We start from the raw sequence: 14,862 nt of genomic DNA on the forward strand, positions 1-14,862 counted from the left end.
TGGCTAGCTTGTATAGCCTGACTGGTGAGTTCTGGGTTCAGTGAGAGATCCTGAGTCAAAAAAGTAAGGAAGAAGCCTGGAGTGGCGACACACGCCTTTAATCCCAGCACTCGGGAGGCAGAGGTAGGAGGACTGCTATGAGTTCAAGGCCACCCTGAGACTACATAGTGAATTCCAGGTCAGCCTGGGCTAGAGAGAGAGACCCTACCTCCATAAATAAGAACAAACAAACAAAAAAGTAAGGAGATGGGTAAGGTACCTGACATCAACTCTGGCCTCTACACATACACATCCATACAAAGGCGCAAGCACACCCATCCACACACTTGCGCCCAAACACACATACGCTGGCAACAAATAGATAAATAAATATGTAAATAAAATTTTAAAAAGAGACGTGACCAAGTGGGGCCGGAGCAAGAGAGGCTTTTGCTGGGACATGGAGAGAGGAACGCAATGCCAGCACTGGAGAATGATCATGAGCCACTCACAGGACTCGAAGCCTGGGCAGCTGTTGGCACATTCCCGGTGGGAGCAGCCGGATGCCTGCACGGGTCAGGGTCCTGCAGGGAGAACAAAGACAGAGCTGGCACCAGACCCAGGGCCCTGCCATTCCCAGACACTTGTCTCCAGCTCTGGACCTGATAGTGTCTTGGGAGGACAGAGCCGACCAAAGAGAAGTGGTGGGAGAAATAAAATGGGGGGTGGGGCTGCAGGAACAGAAAAGCCAGGCTCCCATATCTGAGCTCCAAGCTCTCCTAGGCCTGGAGAAGATGGGTGAGCGAGGGGCCTCAGCCCAGTCGTTCCCAACCCTACCCCACCTCTCCCAATGGCCCCAGCAACACTGGGCGTGTAGGACAGGGACTAAATATTTCCTGCTTTGCAGGATTTAGAGGGGAGGGCCAGCCGTAGTAGTGGGACCATGGGAACACAGCGCACACTTCGCTTCCTGTGCCTCTGGGGGAGGGAGTGGAGATGGGAAAGAGGAGAAGGACCCAAGGCTGGGGTGGCCAGGGTTGCGAGGGCAGATTGGACAACAGGCTTGGCTTAGGCACAGGGTGTCCCTGGAAATACCCAAGGCCAAGGTCGTCCTTGGGAAACTATTACTACCCTCATGGAAAAATTTTCTACATGCCATTGAGCTAGGGGAAGACAATAGAGGCACAGAGGAGACAGCCAGTCCTACCAGTGCCATGAATGAGCTGTGTGATCTGGGGCAGGGAGTTGACTTCCTAACGCTCATGCTGGGCGCTTTCTTGATTGTTACACTCATTCATTTAAGACTTACCGAGGGCCTACTATGCTGCAGGATATAACAATGGTAGAATTAAGCCTTTCAAAGACAAAGGAAATGGGCTTTTTCACAACCCTTTTCCCACATTGTGTCCTCAGTGTACCCATGGCTTGGGATTGGGAACTCTGTGAGGCTACACCAGAGAAATCCAAGCAGGGCCAGTGAGGATGGACCTCCTCTCCTCGGCTCATCTCCCCCTACCTTGCCTGGAGGCAGCAACACATATGGCCAGCAGCCGAGGCAGGCCAGAGGATGGAGAGCGCACGGTGCGCACAGTCTTCCAGGAGCAGGGGGCAGGAGAGTCCCTGGGGAAATAGAGTGGGTGGAGAGAGCGAGGATCTACTCACAGGATCTCCAAGCTGGTGGTGCCCTTGAGGTCCGGGAACTCCTGGATGTCAGTGGCACCATTCAGGGATCTGCAGACAGAGCAAACTGGCTGTGGAGGATTGGCCAGGCACTTAGCATTTTTGCCTAGTTAGAGGCTGAGCCACGCTTCTTAGCAGGTTTGAACTAGTCTTTTTCTTTTCTTTTTTTTTTGTTTTTCGAGTTACGGTCTTACTGTAGCCCAGGCTGACCTGGAATTCATTATGTAGTGTCAGGGTGGCCTCAAACTCACAGTGATCCACCCACTTCTCTTGTCTCCCAAGTGCTGGGATTCAAGGCGTGTGCCACCACGCCTGGCTTTGAACTAGTAATTTTCTTAAATTGTCAGCCCATCTCAGCTGAGATTGAGCTGGGCAACATCAACATTGAGGCTTTTGCTTGAAAAAAGGCAAAACAAAACATAGGCAAGAGACAGGGTTAATGTGTTTTATTATTTTGTTCTTTTTTCTTTTTTCAAATATTTAATTAATTTATTTATTTGAGAAAGAGTGAGAGTGAGTATGGGTGCGCCAGGGCCTCTAGCCACTGTAAACAAACTCTAGATGCATATATTACCCTGTGTATCCAGCCTACATATGGGTACTGGAGAATTGAACTTGGGTCCTTAGGCTCCTCAGGCAAGTGCTTTAACTGCTAAGCCATCTCTCCAGCCCTGTTATTTTCTTTTGAGATAAGGTCTCATGTAGTCCAGGCTGGCCTCAAACTCACTATGTAGCTGATTCCTTATTTTATTTTTTCTTTTTTTGAGGTAAAGTTTCTCTCTAGCCCAAGATAACCTAGAATTCACTATGTAGTCTCTGGGTGGCCTCAAATTCACAGCAATCCTCTGCCTCCTGGGTACTGGGATTAAAGGCGTGTATCACCTCACCTGGTTCATTGAATTCCTAATTTCTTGTCTCCGCTTTTGGAGTATGTTGGGAATATAGGCATAAGCCATCGTGTCTGAGGAAATTTTTATTTATTTATTTACTTATTGTGTGTGTGTGTGTTCAATGTCTGTCTTGTCTCCAGCAGGCTCTTTTGTTCACTGCTGTGGATGTCAGGCTAGCTGGCTCAGGGCCTTCAGGGGCATTCTCCTGTGCCCACTTTCCATGTTACTGTAGAGGCCCGCTGGGATTACAGATGCCCACTCTAATGGTGTCCAGCTTTACATGGGTTTTGGGGATTCAAACTTAGGTCCTCACTCCTGCACAGCAAGTGCTTTACCCCCTGAACCATCTCCCCATTCCAGAAACTTCTCTTTTAAAAGGTGACAGTATCAGATATGGCGGCACACAGCTGTAATCCTAGCACTTGGGAGGTGGAGACAGAAGGATCAAGAAGAGTTCAAAGCCAGCCTCAGCTACATGAAATCCTATATCAAACAGACAAAAGTATTTGAGAGACCCTGAGGAGACAACATGGCATCCAGCGGTGAGCCTAGAATCAGAAGGTCAGGGCCTAGACTTGTTCCCATTCTGTACCTGAGTATTTCAGGTTCCATCTACACAGTGAAGCAAGGATTGCATGAAAATGAACTGTGACCAGAAGGTGAAAATGAAACATGTGCTTTGGAGAGGTTAGGTGTGTGAAGCTTTTTTCTTTCTTTTGTCTTTTTTTTTTTTTTTTTTTTTTTTGGCTTTCCGAGGTAGGATCTCACTGTGGCCCAGGCTGACCTGGAATTCACTATGTAGTCTCAGCGTGGCCTGAAACTCATGGCTGTCCTCCTACCTCTGCTTCCTGAGTGCTGGGATTAAAGGCGTGAGCCACCATGCCCGGCTCATTTAAAAAAAATTTTATTTATTTGAGAGAGAAAGAGAAAGAGGCAGACACAGAGAGATAATGGGTGCATCAGAGCCTTTGGCCACTGAAAATGAACTCCAGATGCATGTGCTACCTTGTGCACCTGACTTACGTGGGTCCTGGGGCATCAAACCCAGGTTATTTGGTTTTTCAAGCAACTGCCTTAATCACCAAGCCATCTCTCCAGTCCCAGCAGCTTTTTTTTCTTTTTTTTTTTTTTGAGAGGTGGGAGATGGCTCACCTTGCAAAGGCTCTTGTTTGCAAAGCCTGTCAGCCTGGGTTCAATTCCCCAGCCAGCCGCCCATGTAAAGCCAAACAAGCATTTAATTGCAGTGGCAAGAGACCTTGGTGTGTGTGTGTGTACACACAAGCAAATAAATAAACAAAATAATTATTTTTAAAAAAGAAGTAAGACTTGGATCGGGAGTTGATAGAGTGGGAAAGAGGACCAAAGGAGCCGAAGTGTGAGGCAGACAACACGGTGCAGTGAGGGTCCCAGGAAGCTGTGCCGCACGGCATTGGAGGAGCAGTCCAGCGTTCAGAACCTCAGCCTGTCTGCCGTTCTTCCAACAGGTATGCATGGAGTAGCTCCCATGAGCCATGAATACATTTGAAGAGGACAGGTGGCCTTCCCTAGCTATGGAGAAGGGTTCTCTTCATTCACATGAGGAAGAAGCCACTGGTCATGGAGTTTGGAGGGAAGCCATTAAGCTCAGGTAGGTCTGAGAAAGTGGAGCCCATCCACCCCCCCCCCCCCAAGGCCTCTCTTTCCAGCAGGGCTGTGCTTGGCAGAAGGGAGCAAGCAGGAAGGTGCAGGCGAGAGGTCCCGGCTGTGGCACGGAGCCTTCTGGTACCCACTTACAGTGTGTGCAGTTTAGGCAGGTCCTGGAATGCCGACCTTCCCACAAACTGGATTGGGTTGTCATAAAAGTGTCTGGAAGAAAAAGACCCAAGCCCTAATTCAGATGCTCACCCCTTTTAAAGTTCCTTCTCCTCCCAGTGGAGGCTCAGCGAAGGGACATAGGAGATAACAGCTTCCCCACACTTCTGCCTCCCTGGGGCTTTCTAGAAGTGACCCTCCTGCCTCCACACGGGAGCAGCAGCAACAGTACTCACATGGTCTGCAGGAGAGGGTTGCCCATGAAGGCCTTCTCTGGGATAGCCTTGATGTTGTTGTTGTGGAAGCCCCTGAAAGACAGCACCCGGGAGCAGTGAGGACTTGGGGAGAAGAGGAGAGAGGAAGAAACTCCACAGGGCTTTCTGACTTTTTTACTTTTTAGTTTTTAGTTTTTCGAGGCAAGGTCTCACTCTAGCTCAGGCTGGATTTCACTATGTAGTCTCAAGGTGGCCTTGAACTCATGGTGATCCTCCTACCTCTGCCTCCCGAGTGCTGGCATTAAGAGTGTGTGCCACCTGGCTGGAGGGATGGCTTAGCAGTTAAGGAATTTATCTGCAAAGCCAAAGGACCCAGGTTTGATTCTTCAGAACCCATGTTAGCCAGATGCACAAGGGGGCGCACGTGTCTGGAGTTCATTTGCAGTGGCTCGAGGCCCTGGCACGCCCATTCTCTGTCTCTCTCTCTGCCTCTGTCAAATAAATACATAAATAAAAATAAAATATTTTATTTAAAAAAGTGTGCGCCACCTCACCAGGCCACTTTTTGACCATTGATTAGACAGATCCAGAGGTCAAAGAGACCTCGGCTGGGAGATGCCAGCCTCTAAATCTGTGAATTTTCTTCTCTGTCCAACAGCATATACGGCTTGTCCCCAGACAGACTGTAAGGAGAAGGAGGGGTGGAGTCTCAGGCTTCAAGTCTCAGAAGAGGCGTGTGAGAGCAACTCAAGGCTAAGCAGCTGAGCCCAGGTACCAAGAGGGGAATCTACTCCTTGGTTATTTGTGGTGAGTGTTATAGTAGGTCAGTCCCCATAGAGGAAACCTTCCAGGGGAACCTGGGAGAGGGAAGTTCCTCAAATGAAGGGAAGAAACAAACAAGTGTCATGGCTGCACTGGGGATAAGGGGAAGAGTCAGGTGTCAAATGACAGGATCACATTGTGTGGTGGTGAGCGCTGAGTGCCTGAGGTCTGGAAGCCAGGAAGAATGCACTTGGTTACTTTGCAAGAAGAGGTCACAGGAAACAACTTGTTGAGTTGAAAAATCACACAGTACTCCCTCCCCCATGCAGGCCTCTCATGCCCCACTTTTTTTTTTTTTTTTTTTTTTTTTTGGTTTTTCAAGGCAGGGTCTCACTCTGGTCCAGGCTGACCTGGAATTAACTCTGTAGTCTCAGGGTGGCCTCGAACTCATGGCGATCCTCCTACCTCTGCCTCCCGAGTGCTGGGATTAAAGGCGTGCACCACCACGCCCGGCTTTCATCCCCCACTTTTTAAAAATTAATTTATTTTTTTAATTGACAACTTCCATACTGTAGACAATAATCTATGGTAATTCCCTCCCTCCCCCAACTTTCCCCTTTGAAGTTGTACTCTCCAGCATATCTCCTCCTCCTCTCAATCAGTATCTATTTTATTTTTATGTCATCATCTTTTCCTCCTATTATGATGCCCTTTTCTTTTTTTGTTGTTATTTATTTTTATTTATTTATTTGAGAGTGACAGACAGAGAGAGAGAAAAAGGCAGACAGATAGAGAATGGGCGTGCCAGGGCCTCCAGCCACTGCAAATGAACTCCAGACGTATACGCCCCCTTGTGCATCTGGCTAACATGGGTCCTGGAGAATTGAGCCTTGAACCAGGTCCTTAGGCTTCACAGGCAAGTGCTTAACCGCTAAGCCATCTCTCCAGCCCAATGATGATGCACTTTTCTGTTGGAAGTCTCTGGCTTTACGTCCCCTCGCCTCTGCTCACCCCCATCTCTCTCCTGTCCCATCACTGCTTTCACTTTCACGGTCTCTCACACAGGTTCTCCCTCAGACACCTTTGGCCAGCACTGCCCCTAAGGCCTTTTTGTGCCCTCCTTCATTCCTTCTAGTAACAATTATGGTTTATTTGAATAGTTCTTTTAACATCAGACCTGAAACTCTGAGGGGATGGGAAGTTTAAGATAGATAACCCGTCCGTAAACAGCCTTCTTTCAGCAGATGATGGATGGATGGAGGGATGGGTAAATAGAGAAAGCTGTAAATGTGTACCTTTTTGCTCCTGAAAATTTGGGTCTCTGCTATCTCTTCTCTAAAGCTTTCTGTACACATGCCTTGGCAAACCCTGTTCCTTCCATGTCCCTCATTATTTTTCCATATTTTGTTTTGTTTTATTTATTTATTTTGTTTTTCGAGGTAGAGTCTCACTCTGGCTCAGGCTGACCTGGAACTCACTATGTAGTCTCAGGGTGGCTTCGAACTCACAGCGCTCCTCCTACCTCTGTCTCCCGAGTTCTGGGATTAAAGGCATGTGCCACCATGCCCGGCTTTCCATATTCTTTTGATCAAATATCATCCTCTCTCATATCTTAGCTCAGAAGAAGGGGTAGGAGAAAGGGGAAGAGGAGGAGATGGAGAAGAAAACGGACCTCAGTGACTCACTGTAATGGAGGACTTCCAAAACTTTTCCATTCAGACCTTTTCCTCTGATTGGTCATCCCTTATCTGTTCTGTATACACCTGGCACCCTAACCCTAACCTTCTGGAAGCAGTGAGGGAAAGTGGCATGCACGGGGCTGGTCTTTGGTGGTATTTTGAACCATGAAGAGGCAAGATTGCCTGATAATTCGGGGCTCCTCTCATGAACCTTCATCCAGTCTAGCTGGACTCCAGTCTGTACGCTGGATCTTTCAGGTCATTGAGCACACCCTTTTCCAACAAGGCTAGAGTCCCTCCTGTGGGCATCCTCCACCCACTCTGCTTCCTGTCGGGTTCTGCTTACTGAAGCCTCCACCCTCTGCTACCTTAATCCCACGCATCCTTTGAGACCAACCTCAGGTTGTCCAGTCCACAACGACCTTTCTAAGTTACTCTAAACTCCCATGGGTATTTTAGCCAATACTACATCACTAAAGGTTGGAATTGCGTAGTGCTTTGTCCTCTTCCCTTTGACACATGCTCCCTTGTGTCATACATGAGACTGAAAGATCCTTGGGAAAGACCCATGTCTAGCTCACCCTTCATTTGCGTTTAGCACCGAGCGCAGCACAGTGGGTGCTCAGGGAATGCTCACATAGAATAACAAATGGCTGTGGGACTCCAGAGCCAACTTCTCAGTCCTTCTAGAGGCAAGGTACAGAGGAGCGAGCCTGTAGGCCACTGCCCTTCCAACCAAGACGGGGGCAGTGCCAGGTCCAGGCTGCAGGAGGTGACCTCTGCCTTGTGTCTGTCCAGGCTTGAAGGGCCCAGGGCCATTTCTGGAGATGACACACTCCAAGGAAATGCTCAAAGCCAAGTTAATGAGGCCTGGGACTACTTAGAGCTGCTCTGGGGCTGGAGAGGCCTTACAGCCATGGCTTTTTACAAGGAGCAGGGGACGTGAAGGGGTGAGGGGGTAAGGGGGCGAGGGAGATACAGACTGGCCCCCGCCTCTGGGAGAAGCACCCACAGTCACCAACAGAAAAGCTTACAGCTCCTGCAGTCGGCCCAGGGTCCGGATGGCTGCGGGGAACTCCTGTAGCTCATTATAGTTCAGGTCGCTGGAATGGAAAGCAGAGCAGTCATTAGCGCAGAGGCTTAACGGGGCATGTCAGGGTCCCCGAGAAATGGAAACTTGGCCGTGGGGTTGGCCAGGGAGATGGGTTTTCCAATCTGTTGGATCCAGCTGCCAAGGTCTGGAAACACATTTTTCGAATGTTTGTACTCTTTTCCTACTCCACAAATCCTTGGCTTGGAGCTTTCCTGGCAGCAGAACCATGTTGAGTGGGGACACACTTTAGGGGTGTGGATACCTGGAACCACAGCTCCAGCGCTGTCCCCACGAGCCGAGGAAAGTATGTCTTAGGTCTTCGGCTTCATAGGGTGGAGGGAGAAGTGGATGGGATGATCTTTAAGAATGCGTCACTAGCCACTACAGACTCCCAGAAAGTTCCACAGCTTATTGACTACCCTGGCGGCAGCCTCTGCTGTCTTCCGTGAGGATGGACTGTTTTTAAACCTTTTGATTGATTGTTGTTGATGATGGTGGTGGTGGTATGTGTGTGTTTGGGTTTTTGAGTCGGCGCTTAGTCTAGGCTAGGCTCACGCAGAACTCACTTTTGCCACCCAGGTTGGCCTTGAACTCACAGCAGTTCTCCTACCTTGGCCTCCAGAATGCTGACGTTACAGCCACCACACCCAGCTTTGTTCTGTTTTTGAGATAAAGACTTCCTATGTATCGCAGGCTGGCCTTGAGCTCTTGATTCTCCTGCTTCAGCCACCAGAGTGCTGGGATTATAGGCGTGTGTCACCTCCTGGCTGTTTTTATCTTTGGATGGTGGCATGACAACTAATCTTTGTTTTCTCTTACTTTTTATTGCATTTTCCATTTTTTTTACATAATAAATGTCTATCATATGTATAATCAAAAAACAATGAAGGACATTTTTAAGAGGGGCAGTAACCCAAGTTGGCAAGGATGTGGGAAAACAAGCCTTCTAATAAACTAAATGTGTACAACTGTTTAGAAACAATTTGACAACATCTTTTCAAATTAAAATATCCATACTCAAGGCTCCAAGTTTAAGCATTTATGCTACAGAAAATTCTATACCTGTATGTAAAGATCGTATATACTCCTAAAAGAAATAAAAAGATATTACTGACAGCACCATTCAGGCAACAAAGGTCAAATGTTGACCGTTAATCAATCACAGCCTTATCCCCTCAACTCCTTCATACAAACAATTTCTATTCTTAATTTTGTGTGTGTGTGTGTGTGAATGCAGAAATGCACATGCCATGGTGTGCATGCAGAAATCAGATGACAACTTTTGGGTTGATCTTTGCCTTGTTTGGTCTCTCATTCATGTTCACCCCTCTATCCATGAATTTCTGGGGAAATTTTTCCCATTTTTGCCTTCTGTCTCACCCTACACACACTCAAATTGAAGTCTGAGGGTCTAAACGCAAGTATTCAGAGTTGCATGGCAAGTGCTTTCTCCACTGAGCCACCTTTCCATTCCCCAAACTTTTTTTTGTTTTTGTTTTTTCAAGGTAGGGTCTCACTCTAGCCCAGGCTGACCTGGAATTCACTATGGAATCTCAGGTGGCCTCAGATTCACAGTGATCTTCCTACCTCTGCCTCCCAAGTGCTGGGATTGCCCAAACTTTTGTTTTTTTTTTCTGGAGGTAGGGTCTTGCTCTGGTCCAGGCTGACCTGAAATTCACAATGTAGTCTCAGGCTGGCTTCAAACTCATGGCGCTCCTCCTACCTCTGCCTCCTGAGTGCTGGGATTAAAGGTGTTTGCCACCATGTCTGGCTCCCAAATTCTTTTTAAAAGTTTTTAAATTTTTATTTATTTATTTGAGAGCCAGAAAGAGGCAGGAGAGTGAGAGAGAGAGAAAGAGAGAGAGAGAGAGAGAATGGGCATGCCAGGGCCTCCAGCTGCTGCAAACAAACCCCAGACACATGTGCCACTTTGTGCATCTGGTTTACGTGGGTACTGGGGAATTGAACCTGGGTCCTTTGGTTTTGCAGATAAGCACCTTAACTGCTAAGCCAAATCTCCAGCCCTACCAAACTAATGAACATTTTGTGCTGCACCTTTGGTGGCAATGACAGAGTAAAGTAAGGCAAAAGAGATGAGAGAGGCTGAGGAAAATTTTATTCCATCAGAAAAAGAGTTAGAACTGCTTGTGATAAATAAGGCAATCTCAAAGGCAGGGGAGGCCTGGTGGAAAAGGGGCTACTTGAGTTTTGGGGGAAGCAGGGAAGAAGGATGAGAGATAGTGATCATTTCCCCACATCTTACCCAACTTGGGTGGCTACCTTTTTTTAAATTATCTTCATTGTTTTCTGGGAAGACTTTCAGAGGACTTTCAGACAGTTTTACTTCAATTTGTAATGGGATTCCTTCTACACCAGGGTTGCAACTGACTTTAGAAGAGATAGCAACTTTCAAAATTTTAACATTGCCTTTGGAACCCACCAGCCAATGAGTTCATGTGTAAAATATGCCTGGTTAGGGATGGTCTTGATCCTTTAAAATCCTATTTCTGAGGTACACAATTTCAGACTTTGTAAGGATGTAGGGATGTCAGCTCCACCATTCCCTGTTGAACCTTCCAGAAAACCACAGTCCATTTTCTCAGCCTTTTAAAGCCACATCTGCCCTGACAATTTTAATAGCTGTCCACTGCCAGAGCAAGGGACCACATAGAGGTCCTTTAATTACAGAGTGGCATGACAGGGTTTTGTGAATAAATACCATGCTAACATGGAGATAATGACAGACTGCTTTGAAAGGGAGGGCCATTACACTTAATAGTCCACAGGTAGAGCCAGGAACCCAGCCCAGGGGCCAGAGGAGCAGTGACAAGTGTCTGGCAGCCAGTGAGCTAGATAATTGTCCCTCTGCGCGCGCACACACACACACACACACACACGCACACACACACACAACTGGATTACCCTCAGACTATCCTGGTGATTTGGAGTAATCACAGCATAAAACCCCTTCTGTTCCCTCTCCTCCGACCCTTAGTGAGCCAGACATCTTGGCCTCCCATGTGTCACATTTTGATTTGCTCCCACAGGCTGTATGAGATTGATGGACAAATGGAAGCCAGGATGGGGGCAAAGCACTTTGATTTAGATTAGACCTACTGGAATTTTTTCCAATTCTGAGGCTCCTGGAGCTCTGCCTGGGGCTGAACAAGACACTCGGTGAGGAGCATTGAGGATAGACGCAACAGGCAGAGGGAAATGGGGACTTTGGGTTTTCCACTGCACGAATGCTTAATCTTTTTTTTTTTTTTTTTTTTTTTTTTTGAGGTGGGGTTTCACTCAAGCCCAGGCTGACCAGAATTCACTATGTAGCCTCAGGGTGGCCTCGAACTCATGATGATTCTACCTCTGCCTCCCAAGTGCTGGGATTAAAGGTGTGTGCCACCACGCCTGACTGCTTCATCTTTTTAAAAATTTTTATTTATTTATTTATTTGCAAGCAGAGAGATACAGAGAGCAAGAGAGAAAGAGAGCAAGAGAGAGCACTCATGGACACCAGGGCCTCCAGCCACTGCAAACAAACTCCAGACGATTTTTCTACCTCTGCCTCCCTACTGCTGGAATTAAAGGTGTGCGCCACCACATCTGGCTCAAACTGTATTCTTTTTATTTATTTATTGTTTATTTGAGAGCAACACAGAGAGAAAGAGGCAGATAGATAGGTAGATAGAGAGAGAATGGGCGCGCCAGGGCCTCTGACTACTGCAAATGAACTCTAGACGTGTGCGCCCCCTTGTGCATCTGGCTTATGTGGGTCCTGGGGAATTGAGCTTTGAACCAGGGTCCTCAGGCTTCTCAGGCAAGTGCTTAACCGCTAAGCCGTCTCTCCAGACCTCAAACTGTATTATTATTTTTTTAGGTTTTTTGGGGTAGGGTCTCACTCTAGCTCAGGCTGACCTGGAATTCCTAGTTTCATGCTGGCCTTGAACTCACGGAGATCCTCCTACCTCTGCTTCCCGAGTGCCAGGATTAAAGGCATGTGCCACCATGCCCGGCTTCAAACTGTATTCTTGATTGATGAGAGCAGAAGACCCAGCAGCTACCTGCAGCAAAGCCATGGCATGTGAGTGAGGCCCTCAGCCCTAGCTGAGCCTCCAGTGACTACAGCCTTCTTACTGGGCCTGGGGAGCTCAGCCAAGCCATAGACCCACGAGAAATAATAAGGTGTTATTTTAGGTCACTAAGTTTTGAAGGGATTTGTTATGTCACAATAGAGACACCCTGCTTTCTTTGCCTTCATAAAACTTATTGCCACATGATATTTATTTATTTTCTTCCCATCTCCCCAACCAGCATGTAAGCCCCTTGAACAAAGACACTGTCTGTTTCACATTTTTAGCACCAGAATAATGTCTGAAACAGAGCAGAAGCTCAACAAATATGCACTGAGTGAATAAATTAAAAGCTCTAAATAACCTTATTAATAAAAACCATTAATGACCCGGGCGTCATGGGCACACACCTTTAATCCCAGCACTCGGGAGGCAGAGTTAGGAGGATCACTGTGAGTTCGAGGCCACCCTGAGAGTACAGAGTGAATTCCAGGTCAGCCTGGGCTAGAGTGAGACCCTACCTCGAAATACCAAAAAATTTTTTTAAAAAGTTAATGAGCCCTTAGGAGAATTTAGGGCATTTAGGGGTATTTTCTTGAGACTCTTTGTTGATGTCAGAATGGAATAAGATAGTCCTGAGTTACTAGTAGGGTTGTCCAGGGCCACAGAGGTCATGGGATGTGTTCTGTGTGGCTTTGCTATCATGGAACCCTTATATAGCTCAATAAACTATGTCCAAGCAGCTAAACTGGGTGGTTCCAGCCCTCTATGGTAGTTTCTGGACAGGAATTTTGCCAGTAGTATACTGACAGTGGTAAGAGACACATGTGAACCAGAAGACTATTTCTGTAGAGAAATGTGGGAGAAGAAAAACTGCACAAATGTCAAAAAGCACTCTGCCAGCTCCACACCAGTGAGGTGGCCTAAATTTGGCTGTCTCCATGGATTTTGTAACCAGGAAAGTTGCCAAATCTTGGCTTTATTCGGTGCCATGTAGATGGCATCTCTGGCTCTAGTTGTCCAGGGAACATGTCCTGGCAATCCCCCTCTGCCCTTGATGAATTCAACTCCATGCAACAGACATTGGTTGCCAAATGTCCCAAAATACACAAAGAATTCTGCTGGGCAGAGTGGAAGATAGACAGATAAGGATAAGCATGCCTGTCTAGACAAATGTACAAGACGAGACCTCTCAGCATGATGTCGAAGGTCCTGGACAGTATATAAAGCCTTAGAATCTTCGTGCACACCTGGGGAAGCCTAGAAGGCTTCATGGAGATGTGCATTTTAACCTGGTCTGGAGAACAGGATGGAGAGGCAGTGAGTGACTAGAAGAAAAGCAAGTGGGATAGCTTGGTTGGACCACAGGGCAATGTTTGGTGATAAGAGAGGGTTCTCTTTCCCGGACTGCTGCTCATTTTCCCGGTCTTCAGACCCACACGGGACATTGGTTGAGCACTGTGCCAGCCAGTAAGCGCTATGGTGAAATGATCTCTTTTTACCCTCCAATAGCCTACAGGGTGTTCATCAACACTCTGCCCATTCCGCAGTTGGGCGAAGTGTGAAAGCACATCAGTGGCTCAATTACCCATCCTTAACAAGTGACTCTGGCAGTGACCACTGTCTGTCTGCCTCCAATTTTTCTCTGTTTGCTGTGTAACCACACTGTCTAGTACCACAGCCACCGGCCTCACGTAGCTATTTAGTGACAATAAAACTTAAAGCCCGTTCCCAGTCTTACTAGTTACACTTCAAGTGTTCCATGGCAATGCATGCCTAGCAGCTCTTTATTAGAAGCATAGGGGCTTAGCGGTTAAGACATTTGCCTGCAAAGCCAAAGGACCCAGGTTCAGATCCCCAGGACCCACATTAGCCAGATGCACAAGGGAGTGCACGTGTCTGGTGTTTGTTTGCAGTGGCTGGAGGCCCTCGCGCACCCATTCTCTCTCTCTCCCTCTTTCTTTGTCAAATAAGTAAATAAAATAAATAAATATAAGCATAGATGCAGGGGGCTGGAGAGATGCTCAGGGGTTAAAGGCAGTTGCTTGTGAAGCCTGTCAGTTGGGTTCAATTTCCCAGTATCCACGCGAAGCCAGATGAAATGATGCATGCATCTGGAATTTTCTTTTCTTTTCTTTTCTTTTCTTTTTTTTTTTTTGAGGTAGGGTCTCACTCTGGTCCAGGCTGACTTGGAATTAACTCTGTAGTCTCAGGGTGGCCTTGAACTCACGGCGATCCTCTTACCTCTGCCTCCCGAGTGCTGGGATTAAAGGCATGCGCCACCATGCCCAGCTGGAATTTCTTTATAGTGGCAAGAGACACTGACACACTTTTTTTCTCTGTCCCTCTCAAGTAAATAAATAAATAAATAAATAGTATTTTAAAAGAAGTATAGACCTAGAACAATTTCACTATAGCAGAACATTCCCTTGAATAGTGTAATAGGAGGGATATCCAAGAATGTAGCCAGAGTGTATCCCTCAGCCTCCCTTATAGTAAGCGTGGCTATGTGACCAGATTCTCACCCAAGAAGGTAGACAGAAATGATGCGTGCTACTTCTAGTCCAGGGTTTACAAACTAGCCAGCCTGTCTCTTCCATGGTTTCTCTATCTTTCCACAAGCTAGATGCCAAAAAGAAACATTCTCCCGGGACTGATACATGATCCAGAAATGAGTTTTGATTGTGTTTGAGCCATCGGACA

The 14,862-nt window shown here is 47.2% G+C and overlaps 1 protein-coding gene across 1 annotated transcript in view; it reads right to left on the reverse strand.

The window, feature by feature from the left end:
* The window catches only part of Lgr6 (leucine rich repeat containing G protein-coupled receptor 6), a 153,094-nt gene that overhangs the window by 20,839 nt on the left and 117,393 nt on the right, over positions 1-14,862 (reverse strand). The window contains exons 7-11 of the mRNA XM_045140196.1: positions 8,031-8,099; positions 4,577-4,648; positions 4,323-4,394; positions 1,642-1,710; positions 492-563 (exon numbers count right to left, since the gene is read on the reverse strand). Coding sequence (XP_044996131.1) covers positions 492-563; positions 1,642-1,710; positions 4,323-4,394; positions 4,577-4,648; positions 8,031-8,099 — 354 coding nt within the window. The remainder of the gene's footprint in view (positions 1-491; positions 564-1,641; positions 1,711-4,322; positions 4,395-4,576; positions 4,649-8,030; positions 8,100-14,862) is intronic.

Source organism: Jaculus jaculus, chromosome 1 (genome assembly GCF_020740685.1).
Source record: "Jaculus jaculus isolate mJacJac1 chromosome 1, mJacJac1.mat.Y.cur, whole genome shotgun sequence".
NCBI classification, from domain to species: domain Eukaryota; kingdom Metazoa; phylum Chordata; class Mammalia; order Rodentia; family Dipodidae; genus Jaculus; species Jaculus jaculus.